Source organism: Chelonoidis abingdonii, chromosome 6 (genome assembly GCF_003597395.2).
Source record: "Chelonoidis abingdonii isolate Lonesome George chromosome 6, CheloAbing_2.0, whole genome shotgun sequence".
Lineage (NCBI taxonomy): Eukaryota > Metazoa > Chordata > Testudines > Testudinidae > Chelonoidis > Chelonoidis abingdonii.
The window spans coordinates 97059243-97074293 of record NC_133774.1 but is presented as its reverse complement, the minus strand read 5'-3'; the positions used below and the strand labels follow the sequence as shown (position 1 = coordinate 97074293).

General features: G+C 39.0%; 1 protein-coding gene across 1 annotated transcript in view; it reads right to left on the bottom strand.

The window, feature by feature from the left end:
• The window catches only part of ZNG1C (Zn regulated GTPase metalloprotein activator 1C), a 68974-nt gene that overhangs the window by 40285 nt on the left and 13638 nt on the right, over positions 1–15051 (bottom strand). Inside the window, 3 exon segments of the mRNA XM_032801789.2 lie at positions 9677–9721; positions 10542–10628; positions 11948–11994. Coding sequence (XP_032657680.1) covers positions 9677–9721; positions 10542–10628; positions 11948–11994 — 179 coding nt within the window.

Genomic DNA, 15051 nt, shown 5'->3' with positions numbered 1-15051 from the left:
GCTGAGCAAACAGGAAGGGGATTTTTAAAATTCCCGGGGCATTTAAAGGGCGGGTCACCTGAGCCCAGGGCAGTGGAGTGCGAAACAATGACCAGAGAGGCTGAAAAGGTATGCTGGGATACCTGCTAATACCCTGGAGGCCAATTACAACGCTGGTGAGTGTCCCCACCTGATGACCAGCGCTGCATCACCTGCGCTGGATCTGCTACACCCGTAGCAGACCAGGTGTACAGCCAGCGCTGCAGACAGGCAGTTGCAGCGCTGGTTGAGCTTTGTAAGTGTGGACACTGTGTAAGTTGCAGTGCTGTAACCCCCTCACCAGCGCTGCAACTTGCAAGTGTAGCCAAGGCCTTTGTGCTCTAGTCACTAAAGGGAGATGAGGCAAACATTTTAACGAGTTTCATAGCTGTTTGCTGACAGCAGAGGAATGCTGAAATTCAGGAATCCTCAAGTTCTATTCCAGGGGTATGGCTACAATTAAAATTTCAAAGCGCTGCCGCGGCAGCGCTTTGAAGTGTGAGTGTGGTCGGAGCGCCCGCACTGGGAGACAGCTCTCCCAGCACTGCACGTAAACCACATCCTCTATGGGTGTAGCTTGCAGTGCTGGGAGCCGCGCTCCCAGCGCTGATTACACTGAGGCTTTACAGCTCTGTATCTTGCAGCGCTCGGGGGTGTTTTTTCACACCCCTGAGCGCGAAAGTTGCAGTGCTGTAAAGTGCCAGTGTAGCCAAGCCTCAGGTTTTGAGAGGAGTTTATCTAGTGGTTTCAAACCCGTCAGCCCTTATTTTCCTCTACCCCCAAGACTGACAAACCCCTTCTGCTTCAGACTCTTCCAGCCTGTTCTGACCCCACGTCCCAGGACCTCAGGTCTTTGTTCCTGTGTCCAGCACATCAAGCCCTGGTGTGGAGCCAAGAGGAACAATTGTAGGGAAAGTCCTACTCAGACTCTGCAGTGATGGCCTAGGGCATACTCACTAGAATTGGAATCTGAAGAATTTAGTTGCCAAACTAACAAATCTGCCCTGAGCATGTGAAAACAGATTTTCAAAGGTTCATAACTTGGCCAAATTTGGGTAGAATTTCATGAGGACAGCAAAAGGCACACCCCCAAGCCAAGGCAACTCCTCTTCCAAACTTGAGGTCCTGGTTTGAAAGTGTGGTGCTAGAGCTTCTCAATAACACAGCTGCAAAAGTGGTTTGTTTGTTTTGTTTGGTAAAAACGGGCAAATCTATGTATTATCCCTAACTTTGTTCTGAGAAATAGTTGAACAATTTTTGCAGAAATTCTTGATCTCCGCACCCCCTACACCCCCAAATTCAGCCTGAGGCAGACACCCAGCATGGAAAATTTCAGCCCAAATAGTTAAAGTTTGGCAAAGCAACAACTGAATACTGGGTCTTATAACAGATAGTGTGGACAACCTTAACTATAAAAGTGTTTCAACCTAGGTCTCCTATCACACACACACCCCTTTTCAGAAAAAGTACAATATACATTCCCTTACATTCCAGTTCACGTGTCACTGCTAGGACAAAAAGTTGGCTTTACAGAACCGGTTATTTTGTTACTGAAAATATGAAAGCAAGGATATGGTTAAAAGGAAAAATCCACAGGCCTCTGGGTCTTGGCTAATTATTATTATTAAACATGCCCCAACAACAAGTATACAAAGCTGTTTCTAGGGTGAAAGATTTTTAAGGTACAATGCATAGCATACATAAACCTCTTCTTGAGTTTATGACCAGCTGTGTTTGAATTGTCTGTTCTCAGTAGTACTCCATAAACTCATAATAAGGTCACAGAAACACTCAGGCAGATTGTAAATGCTCCTACGTCTTGCATAATATTGACTGGCAATGGACAGAAAAAAATCTTATTTAAAGGATGTGCGCTCTCAAGTACCATGCTAATAAGCTAGTTTTACTGTTAATCTAACTGTGTCACTATTTCAAGTTTTGGACAGACAGTGCAAGACAGAGAAACAGTGTCAATCTCTGAAGAGTAGTTAACTAGGAACATAGGAGTTGTCATATGGGATCACACCTGAAGTCAGTGTAGGTCAGTACCCCGTGTGATCAGCACCAGAAGGTGTAAGACCTCTGCAGCAAGACGTGGGATAATTTGCCTCTGACACAAAGTCTCCTCCTAACCCTTTATAGTTAGATACTGACTTCAGCCCTGAAGCATGACGTTTTATATCCCGTCCAAAATTGTTAGTATTAACTACCACAACTCTGGATTTTGCTGTTATCCATACAAATGTCCATTTTTTTTTTAAATCTTGCTAATTTCTTGGCATCAACAACTTTTAACGACATCCCGAGTTTCACAGTCCAATTATGCTTTGTGTGCAAAAGTTTCATTTTATCAGTTTTGAATTTGCCATATTTTAATTTCATTCAACATCTCCTTATTCTTGTGTTACAAGACAAAGATGGCAAAAGTTCCTGATCTACCATAACTCTATATACTTTTATCGTGTCCCCTCTTATTTGTCTCCTTTCTAAGACAAGCAATCCCAACATTTTCAATATAATTTCACGAGTTTTTCTGGGTCCTAATCATTCCTGTGGCCCTTTTCTGAACCCCCTCTAATTCAGCATTCGACTAAATTGAGGAAGACTGAAATATAGCTACATTTCCCTCTCTTAAAAAGCTATTTAGCGGGCAATATGATCCATGTAATGTTTTTAAGATTATATATTACACCTCTACCCTGATATAACGCAACCCGATATAACATGAATTTGGATATAATGCGGTAAAGCAGTGCTCCAGGGAGGCGGGGCTGCATACTCTGGTGGATCAAAGCAAGTTCACCAAAGTGTTTTCACTTATAACGCAGTAAGATTTTTTGCCTCTCGAGGATAGTGTTATATTGAGGTAGAGGTGTATTATGTTTCCTTCTTCATAAAGGAATTTGAAGTTGAAAGATGTTGCAACAATGACTGCAGAGCATCTCTTCCACCACTATGCAACAAGGGGCTATTGCTTTCTACTGCTTTTCCCTCTTATACCCTGTATACAGGGTATGCATGGAATTTAGGATTTGTCCTGTTGTATGGATGTCATGATATGTATGACCAGATCAGCACAAACACAGACACCCACACTTTAGTATTGTTCAGCTAATATGCCAAGTTTATCATCATTGTTAAATCATGTACAAACATGAGGAGAGTCTCTCCTGCCCCCACACACTTTTCCCCTCAACTGGGCTTGGAGTCCTGATTGTATTCTCATAGACATTTTCCTGTCTACATGGCCAACTGTTTCAATAAGAATCACATATGCCAACACACATACCATTACCAAGGTTAGAGTTTCTAGATTCACGGTACTAGCAATAGTTAATGGACTCCATAGTTTTGCTGCAGAAGTCTACAAAATATTGCAGAAACTTTTAAAACCAAAGCTGCATAAGAACAAAGGAACTACTGCAAAGAGCCAGATTTATAAAAGCACTGAGATTCCATAAAAGGGGATGATTTTCAGAGAGGCTCAGCCCCCATCTAGACAAGTAAATGAAGTGGCCAGATTTTCAGGAGTGTTCAGCATCCAGCAACTCCCCCTGCTGCCTATGGTAACTGGTGGATGCAGAAAAATTTTGAAAATCTAGGCCTAAATGTTAAAAAGCTCACTGAAGTTATTAACTATTTTTTGTTATAAAGAGACACATGCTGATTTAACAAAAAAATTTTAGTTAAGATCACCAGAAAAAGCAATAAATGAGCAATGGGAAACTTCATAACCGAGTTTATGATTAAGGGCCCTCTGTAGCACTGTTTATTCTTGTTCCAAGTATTCTTCAGCAGAATTTAAAAGTTAGTAAGAAAGGAGTGTGAAGTTGTAGAAGCTTCTTAAATACATTTCACCTTCGTAGCTGAACAAAGAAACAAAAACAATATGAGGGTAATCCGTATAAACTAACATGACAGTCACTGCAGAGAAGACTTTTCATAGTGCAACTGTTTAGCAGCAGGATAGAAAACTTCCAGCAAGGAGCAGCTTGCAAGCAGAATTTCAAATAAGTTAAATCAATGGACATGTTAACAAGATTAACATTATTGGAAATGTAAAGTACCCAAACACTGACCATCAAATAAACTCAGACACACTACCATCTGAAAATTTCTTTAATAAAATGCCATGGTGCTATCAAAAAAAAGTAAGCCTTTCTACTTATGTTCCTATATTGGCACTGACCATAGTCTTATTTGAGCACCTCCCATGAGTAAGAATGGCAACAACCTCGCTTCTCCTTCCCTGTTAGTAAGAAGCAAGCTTCAGGGTTTTTGTGCGTGTTTGTGTTTTGGTTTTAATAATTACTGAACCCACAAGAGAAGACTGTTGGTGCAAGTAAGGGTACTATCATGGGAGAGTGTGAGAAAAGGTGTGTGTTTTGTATTTAGTTCTGAACGCTGGGAGGTTAGTCATTCTTATTTCATCTGGCAATCTTGGAACAGCTCCTGTCTGCTACACCCACAATTCTCCCCCTATTGAGCAATAGTTTCTTTGTTCCACTGACAAAAGTCATCACCCAAGGTCAAAGAAAGGAGTGCTGTCCTTTAGGTGTTAAAGAACAACTCCATGCAGGGCTCTGAAAAACAGTACAATGATGTTGAACTGGGCTCTGTGTTCAATAGGAAGCCAGTGCAGAGTGGGATGATGTATTGCAAGGAACCTATGCTGCTGAGCAGGCAGGCTGCTGCAGCCTGAACTAGCCCTTCTGAGGCACAGAACTTCATTTGTGCATACAGAGAATTTCAGTAGTTGAGCTTAGGTCTGCCTATGGCCTGATATTAGTCTGGCAAGATCAGGTGAAATCTTTTGGATGCCCGCAGATTAAAGTGCATGTTTTTCCACTGTTGGGTGTCCAAATGTAATGCAGAATGAAAGAGGATCCCAGAGCTTCAGACCAATAAAATGAGAGATGTCTTTAATAGATGAGGTAGTTATGGAGATTTCTTTAGAGCATTTCCTTCTTCTCACCAGCATCATCTCAATTTTTTCTGGGTTCAGCTTCAGACAGTGCCTCTTCATACCAGCACTGATCTCAGCTAGGCAAGTTCTAGCATCCTTTACATTAAAAGGATGTACAGCTGGGTGTGATCAGTCCACTGCTGGCATGTTGGCCTGTGCTGTCTCACTAGCTCTCCCAACTATTTCATATAGATAACAACAGAATGAAGGAGAGACAGACTTGTGGGACCAACCAAGTGAGTCATGGAAATGCAGGAATAGTTGCCAATAAGGACCCCTTGGTTCATTCTGAGAGAAATGACCTAAGCCATTTCAGGGCATTTCTATCTACTCCTATGCTGCCTGTGAAGGAAAGACAGTAGAGTTTGGTGGTCAACTGTATGAAATGCCAGAGTGATTCTATGATCCTATGTCCAGCCATATTTCCTGTCGATGGGCACAATATAGTTATGCACTAGAGCAATAAGTGCTTTCTCTGTCCTATATGCTTAGGTATAATATTTCAGAATTTGCTCAGCTCATTTTCAAAGTACATAACAGAAGGCAACAGTTGATTTCAACAGCAATTGTTAATAGTTCAAATACAGTAGTTTCAAAACCTAATTTAATAGGAGTAGAATGATCATTTCAACACTATTTGTAATAAAAATGAAATGCTATATTGCGTGCATCTCTAAAGACTTAAATATAGTATGGATTCCACAGTGTATTCTCGCTAAAATATTTTAAATCTTCATTAGCATAGATCAGAATAAGAATTAATATAAATATATGAAACAGAATATCTTTAACATCACAGGCCACTTGCTGGGTTGAACTAGAGTAAATAGCAGATTTTCTGTAACTTGAAGTCTTTAAATCAAGATTGAGGATGTCAATGACTCAGTCAGAGGCTATGCAGGAGTGGGTGGGTCAGGCTCTCTGGTTTGTAATGTGCAGGAGGTCAGATGAGATGATCATGATGGTCCCTTCTGGCCTTAAAGTCTATGTGTATTTAGTAAGTCTATCAAAAAGGGTACTACCTGGCAGACCAAACACTCAGATTTTTATCAAGGAGCAAACTCCACACCAAGACTTGATTAAATTTTACACCACATTTCAGCTGTTCATGGGGTACGTCTACACTGCAGTTGAGAAGTGTGATTCTCAATGCAAGCAGACAGACTCACGTTACCTGGGCTTGAGCTAGCATGCTACAAATAGCAGTGTGAGCATTGTGGCACTGATGGCAGCTCAGGCCAGCTGCCTAAGCCCAGTCCCCGCTGAGACCCTGGATCTGAGCTCTGGTGGCTAGCCTGAGCCACTACCAGTGCTGCAACATCCACATTGCTGTTTTTCAGGATCTCAGGGAATACTGTAGTGTAAATAATGCCCTTCAATGGGCACACATCTTCTGATGAAGACTATACTAGTGCATAATATTGCTATAAACAAAGGAAACAATAATGAGAAGTTATAGTTAACCACACAAATACCTATATGCCAGTGTTAGTAGGGAAAACGCTTGGAGTAGAAAACCACAGTCATCTGTGCTCAAGCTATTTCAACCTGTATTGAAATGTAGAGTCCCCATCTACATTTTTGAATATTTACTGATAACTACATTTGAAAGGTTTATGACAAGTACCTAGCCTTATTCCAGCACTTCAATGTGTGGTACCTGTACTTTATACAGAAGTTACTAAACCCTAAATGACATGTTTCAAGAGCCTGCTTTTGTCACTACTTCACTCAGTCCATTTGATCCATCCATAATTGAATCAGAATAGACACTTTCTACTGAGAGCTTCATGTGAGGTCTTTTCTTAAAAAAACAGAACCTTTCATCTGTCTAATAGGCAATCTGGTTTGAATTCCTTATTAAAAATACGAAAGAATAAAGCCACTTACTTCTTATATTGTGACTATTTAGACATATCTTTCAAAACAATTTTGCAGGTACAATTTATTTCTAAGTCCCACTAACTCAAACCTGGAAGAGGCATAAAGAGTTTTACACAATACGTGTGATTAGAGTTTAACGTTGGACATTATTGGCCTTAGGGATGTGTCACATGACTCAGACTTTAGGGTCAGAAGGGACCATTATGATCATCTAGTCTGACCTCCTGCACAATGCAGGCCACACAATCTCACCCACCCACTCCTGTAACAAACCCCTAACCCATGTCTGAGTTACTGAAGTCCTCAAATTGTGCTTAGAGATCTAAAGGTGCAGAGAATCCTCCAGCAAGTGACCCATGCCCCATGCTGCAGAGGAAGGCAAAAAACCTCCAGGGCCTCCGCCAATCTGCCCTGGAGGAAAATTCCTTCCCGACCCCATATATGGTGATCAGTTAAACCCTGAGCATGTGAGCAAGACTCACCAGCCAGCACTCAGGAAAGAATTCTCTGTAATAACTCAGATCCCCCCACAACATTCCATCACAGACCACTGGGCATATTTACCTGCTAATAATCAAAGATCAATTAATTGCCAAAATTAGGCTCTCTCATCATACCATCCCCTCCATAAACTTATCAAGCTTAGTCTTGAAGCCAGATATGTCTTTTGCCCCCACTACTCCCCTTGGAAGGCTGTTTCCAGAACTTCACTCCTCTAATGGTTAGAAACCTTCATCTAATTTCAAGTCTAAACTTCCTGATGGCCAGTTTATATCCATTTGTTCTTGTGTCACATTGGTACTAAGCTTAAATAATTCCTCTCCCTCCCTGATATTTATCCCTCTGATATATTTTATAAAGAGCAATCATATCTCCCCTCAACCTTCTTTTGGTTAGGCTAACAAGCAAGCTCTTTGAGTCTCTTTTCATAAGACAGGTTTTCCATTCCTTGGATCATCCTAGTAGCCCTTCTCTGTACCTGTTCCAGTTTGAATTCATCCTTCTTAAACATGGGAGACCAGAACTGCACACAGTATTCCAGATGAGGTCTCACCAGTGCCTTGTATAACGGTACTAACACCTCCTTATCTCTACTGGAAATACTCGCCCTGATGCATCCCAAACCTGCATTAGCTTTTTTAACAGCCATATCACATTGGCGGCTCATAGTCATCGTGTGATCAACAATACTCCAAAGGTCCTTCTCCTCTCTGTTACTTCCAACTGATGTGTCCCCAATTTATAATCCCTAATATAACCTTCTTATTAAATTTCATCCTTAACCTCCATGATAATCCGCTATTGACCTTAATAAGCACTTTTCACTATTAAATTTCATCCTATTAAACTATTTACTCCAGTTTCGACTGTAGAGTATAACTAAGGTCATCCAGATCTTCCTGTATGAATATCCTGGTCCTTCTCTGTATTGGCAATACCTCCCAGCTTTGTGTCATCCGCAAACTTTATTAGCACATTCCCACTTTTTGTGCCAAGGTCAGTAATAAAAAGTTTAAATAAGATTGGTCCCAAAAACTGATCCTGAGGAACTCCACTAGTAACCTCCTTCCAGCCTGACAGTTCACCTTTTTCAGTATGACCCATTGTAGTCTCCCCTTTAACCAGTTCCTCATCCACCTTTCAATTTTCATATTGATCCCCATCTTTTCCAGTTTAGCTAACAATTCCCCATGTGGAATCGCATCAAATGCCTTACTGAAATTGAGGTAAATTAGATCCACTGCATTTCCTTTGTTTAAAAAATCTGTTACTTCTCAAAGAAGGATATCAGGTTGGTTTGGCATGATCCCCTTTTTGTAAAACCATGTTGCATTTTGTTCCAATAACCATTGACCTCAATGTCCTTAACTACTTTTTCCTTTAAAATTTTTTCCAAGACCTTGCATACTACAGATGTCAAACTAAAAGGCCTATAGTTATTCGGATCACTTTTTTTTCCTTTCTTAAAAATAGGAACTATGTTAACAATTCTCCAGTTGTACAGTACAACCCCCGAGTTTACTGATTCATTAAAAATTCTTGCTAATGGGCTTGCAATTTCATGTGCCAGTACCTTTAATATTCTTGGATGAAGATTATCTGGGCCCCCCGATTTAGTCCCATTAAGCTGTTCGAGTTTGGCTTCTGTCTCGGATGTGGTAATATCTACCTCCATATCCTCATTCCCATGTGTCATTCTATCATTATCCAACTGGAACCACATCACTGAAAAGCTATGTAAATGACCTAGAGATTTCTACACATAAGCCTCAATTACAGCAAGATTGCCAGCTGCTGCAATGTATCAGAGCCATCTTGGTTGTGTCTACCCTAGCACTTTTCCAACCAGTGATGCTCCTCCAATGGCACTGCTAGTGCAGACAGTCTCAATAACTGAAAGCCACTGGCAGGTCAAATTTAGCCCAAACTTTAATTAAGTTTTTGCAAAATCTAAATCCAACACAAGTATAATAAGGATTTTATTTTTTTAGTATTCCAATGTTGATTAAAAACTCCTAATTTTCTTTGAATGCATGCATTTAAACCTTACTAAGTCTGGAAATGACTAACTGGAAACTGATAGTGTATTTTCAATTTCTAAGCTGAAAAAATGTAAAGAGAAAGCAAATAGCGTAAGACTTCTGTTTAAAAGTGTTAGTTTTAATCTAAAGTGCTGATAGTAAAATTGGCAAGGAGTTATTTAAATAGTTTTCCTTTAAAATGAATAGAACTAAAAAATATACAGCAATTTGTCACAACAGAAATAGGAAGTGGCAGCAAGTGATACTGCCCAATACTAAATATTACCTTGATCTTTGAGTTTCTAAAATTTTGACAAGTCCATTTATTGACCTGAAAAAGGGTGGGGAAAAAAAAAGGAGAAATTAGATGTGATTAAAAACTGAATTCTATAATGTACTGAACTAAGCAGGGAAATGAGAACCAGGAACTCCCGAGTAATAATCCAACTCTGTTATTAAATTGTTGTACAACCCTATAGCAATCTCCGTTTGATTTCTCTCTCAGCTTGCCAGGAGATTCATTATCCATGACACAAGACTACTGTTACAGAGGACAGATTTTATTTAAGCAAAAATTTCCCCCCTTAGTACATGTTGCTGGGCCTAAACATTTTTACTTTTATTTAGGACATTTTTCTAGTTAAAGCGGTGAAATGGGAAAAGACTTATTCAAACTCAGTTTTTGGTGTGTGTTTTTTCATTCCTCTCACAGGATGTGGGGGTATTGTGCTGGCAGCAGATGGCATTTTTGCCTACACCTATAACCACTAATCTTGTCCAGGTTATTTGTTTATTTTCTCACAAATGATAATTATTCCTTGCCTCCACAGATATCTATTAATTATTTGTAAAGGTATCTTTAGAAACATTTAAGTATTTATACAAAAAATCTGAAGTCTGAAAAGATAAAAAGGGGTTATACAGTTACTAGATAAGGATGGGTCCACAGCCATCACCACATGCAAAATACCAAGATTTCTGGAAGTACGTAATTGTATTGGAACACTAATCTCTCTCTCACGTGAGCAAATAATTTGTGTCATGGTAATCATGCAATCTCCAATCCCTGTGCCAGTCATAAGAAGCAGAAGTCTATATATAAACAAAAAACTGTCAGTTGGTATAATTTATTCATACTATCAGTTTCATACCTGACAGCTGTTCTTATTTTATTCAGTTCTTCTTGTGAAATCAAATCTGTTTTATTGATGATTATTAGATCAGCTAGTGCAACCTGCCTACACAGGAAGACAAAATAAAAGAGAAGACTAAAATGTATACATTCATTTTCCACAATGAAAAGTTACCACATTTCCCATGCCCTAAAAAAAAGAGGGAGTAGCATGACTAAAGCAAGAAAGTCTGTACTGAATTAGAAGACCAATCAATATATCAGTCGGACCACATAACACTTTCTGATATACTGCATTGTTGACAGGGTCAGAGAGTGTTCTGCTACTAAAAACATTTCTTGCAACTTCTTTGTAAAATTATTGCATTAAAACAATTCCTTTTAAATTACAGTGTTAAGGACAAAGCTTTTTTCATTAACACTGTACTCGTAAATTCTGTATATCTTACTCTTCATAAATTATGAATGCACTAGCACTTTTCCCCCCAAGTTTCCTACTGATGATATCACCAGCAAAGTCAGATCATCAGCATTTTAATAACCATGTTGTCTGACTCTGTGCAAAACAGGTCATGATTAGATAGTGATTAAAATACCAGTGGCCTGTCTACACTAGAAATCCCACTGTTACCACCACTACTGGAGCTGCACTGGTATGTTACAAGAAAAAAGCAACGGCAGATGAGGCCATGCAAAATAATGCTCACTCCAGTGTAGAGGATTAATCTAAGATCTTTTAGTATTTGGGATAGGCAATCTATGAACCACTTAGTCGCTCTTACAGTCTGAATTCAAGATATTAAGCAACACTAAAAAATTTTAAAGCTGTTTTTAAAGTAAACCTCTTTATTTCTTTACTTTTCAGTTTACTTTGGGCATCTGACAAAACTTTGTACATAGCCTATTTAACTATATAGGCAGTTCCCCCTGCCATTTATATGGACCTTTTTTAAAAAAAAAAGAAGATAAGATTGTAAAATCCAGATGCTGGAAGGCGGACTAAAGTGCAAGTGCAGCACCTGAAACTACTTTTGTGGGGTGGGGGGCGTTTGGGTTTTTTAAACAAACTGACTAGATCTTAAGGTGTATGCAGTGTTTTTGTAGCCATGTTGGTCCCAGGATATTAGAGAAACAAGGTGGGTGAGGTATATCTTTCACTGGACCAACTTCCATTGGAGACACAAGCTTTTGAGCTTACACAGAGCTCTTCATCAAAATCTGGGAAATACGCTGTGTAAGCTCGAAAATTTGTCTCTCTCACTACCAGAAGCTAGCCCAATAAAAGACATTGCCTCACCCACCTTGTCTCTAGATCTTAAGTCGACAGTGAACAAATGCACTGGGATGACTCACGTCCTATGAACATTTACACACTGAAGTGGCTAACTTTTACCAATTTTATATTAATAGTTTTTATACCGATACCTAGTTGCTTCATTGATAAGGCCATCAGGTTTTTCCTCTGTCAAATGCTGAATAAAGATTAAGAACAATTATTACATCAAGAGTATTCATGTAACAAATACCCATTTAAACATACATCAAAATCAAGGTAAAAATCAGTTTTACATACATTATTCAAGAAATTAAAGGGGATGATATCTAGAGTATTAGTATGCTCCGACTCATCTTTATTATTTATAAAACAAAGTGATGATAAAAACCAGACATCCACTCTTTCCTTAAGTTCAAATCTGTTTCTTTACCAACATTTTTCTTTTGTTTATTATCGTAGGACTGCTGTAGAACGCTGAGCTCTTAACAGTTTTTGTTTAAATGTTTAGGTTTATTGTGAGGTAAAAAAAAGGCATTAGAATCCATGTTGTGCATTAGCTTACAGAGAAAAATTAGGTATTTTAAGATCAAAAGCTAAATAAAAAGAGTAATGTATATTTCAAACAAATAGTAAGTTAGTTATTGAGGTACTGCAAGATGCCTAAGGGTTATTAAACTAGTTTGGGGGAAATCAAGCATTAGAATCTACCACTTTACTTTTTTGTTTTAATTAAATTTTGCTTATTGGGTAACAAGTTATATCTAACTTTTGCCCCAGGTCTGCATGGGTAGGCCACCATCCCCCAGTAAATCTTTCATAATTTCTGTTTCAAAGGATTGAGGTGCACAAGAGTTCACGTCTGATGAGCCTGTGACAGTTACACAGGATTGTGCTTTATCCCATTAGCTGACCCAACAATCAACTATACTATTTTAAAATTGATTTGATTTTAAAAAACTGCTTATTTAAGGTGGAAATAAATTCCACGGCATGCACATCAATTTTAAAAAAATGTAGGAAACTACTCGTTCAAATAGATTGGCTAGACATCTAAAATGACTTGGTCCTAAAAAAATCCTATTGCATAATGTCAGTCTATTTTTTTCCCTAGCTTTTTAAGTCAAAACTGTTTTCTAACTGAATTGTTTAAACAGGTTGTGCAATAACAGGAGGACTAGAATGAAACCTCTCTTCTGACCTTTTCTCTGTAACTCGTTACTCATTGATTCTATTGCATTAAATGCTGTCAGATTTGTAGCTCTGAAAAGAACAATATCAGTGGCCTGAGTGTCAGGTCCTGAGAGTAGAGAACTGTCATTTCAAGTTGTCCAATCGTTTGCCCATGATTAAAAAATGAATATTTCAGATTGCTGGGTGACAATCCCATTAGAGTGATAGCCCATGATATCAATTACCACTTCAGTTTCAATTTGGCTGGCTGGCCACAGGGTACTATTTCTTAGCTCTGCTTGTGATGGGTTGGGTCTGTGAAGCATGACACCCTTAAATTGCTGCCTATTATCCCAGTGTCACTACTTGTATTGCCTTCAGAATTCTTTGAATCACAAGTAGCTGCTGAGGTCAGGCTTTGCAACCAAAAGAAATGGACAAGTTAGCAAATTCTCTATACAAAGCAAAAGTTATTTATCTGGCGTATGACTGAGAAAGTGTAAAGTTTCTATTATCCTGACAGTATGTCAGTTTTGCGCCGGCTTATTGATTTAATAATGTAAGAAGTTTCTTCAGGCTAGCACAGATGTTAAACATTTACTATGTATTATTTCAAAACTTCTTACTGTTGTTAGCACTGTACTCAACAAATGTAAGAACATCCACTAAACCCAGAAATTAAACAATTATAGTATTCAGGTATATACATGACTCTGCTCTGTGCAATGAAATTAGTTTTGTTTCAATATAAAGGAAAACAAAAAATCAGCATTTTGGAACTAACGAAACGTCCAGCATAATGGATTGAAAACAAGTGTGGGAATCAAAAGGTACTAAATCCTTGCTCTGCCACTTCTTGTATGGCCTTGGGCAAATCACATAATCTCTCTGTCTCAGTTTCTTCTTTAGTAAAAAGACTAAAACTTATCTCATAGCGATGTTATAAAGATTAATTGGCTAGTGTGCGTAAAGGCTTTTGAAGATGTATAAAATTTATAGTGCTTTACATCAGTGCTTCTCAAAAGCTGGGCCGCTGCTTGTTCAGGGAAAGCTTCTGTGGTCCGGGCCGGTTTCTTTACCTGCCGTGTCCGCAGGTTCAGACGATCCTGGCTCCCACTGGTGGCAGTTCGCCGCTCGAGGCCAATGGGGGCTGCGGAAAGCGGTGTGGGCCGAGGGATGTGCTGGCTGCCCTTCCCGCAGCCCCCATTGGCCTGGAGCAGTGAACAGCGGCAAGTGGGAGCCACAATCTGCCGAACCTGCGGACGTGGCAGGTAAACAAACCGGCCCAGACCACCAGGGGCTTTCCCTGAACAGGTGGCGGACAGACTTTGAGAAGCACTGCTTTACATTATTCTGTTTGAATAATAAAACACTTTTGCAATGCAAAGCAATGAAATCTAAAGGTAGTGTCCTGAACACTGTGCCTTACTGAAACAGAATGGGATGTCCGAGCATTTCTGATCATCTCGAATTCTCTATCAGAATTATCAGACAGATTATAAACTTCCACTCTGGGAACCTCTAACTCCCTTGCGTAAAATGTATCTAATGTTGGGAATTTTTAAAACAAGTTTCCAACTTCCCTCCTTCTGATGCCTCGCAATTCTTGAAGCTATCCAGAAAACAGAACTAATGACAAATGGCATGCTTTAATTAATCCTTTACAGATAGTGTTAAAAGTTTAAGTACTATAGCTATTTTGCCAATTATTTGCAATTTTATTTTCATTCTACTGTTCTACATTTCTCCCTTACCAATTGTATTTTGAAAGCACTGAAAAAAACTTCCACAGAATTTTGTAAACTTTACTGCTAGTACATTTTATCATAGTTTTTTTCCACTGTTTTACCTCTGTTTCATATTTGTCTCCTTCACACATGCTTTGTCCATATTAGACCCTTTCTAACCAGATTTTGGAATATTAATAAAAACACTCAAAGGTCACAAAAACGTAGACATAACACCCTAAGGAGCATAGATCAAACAAGGATATCAATGAAAGAAATCTCTCTCAATATTTTTATTTCTCTTTAAACACCATCTTTCAGTTTACCTAGAATATTAAGTATGCTTAAAAACAGAG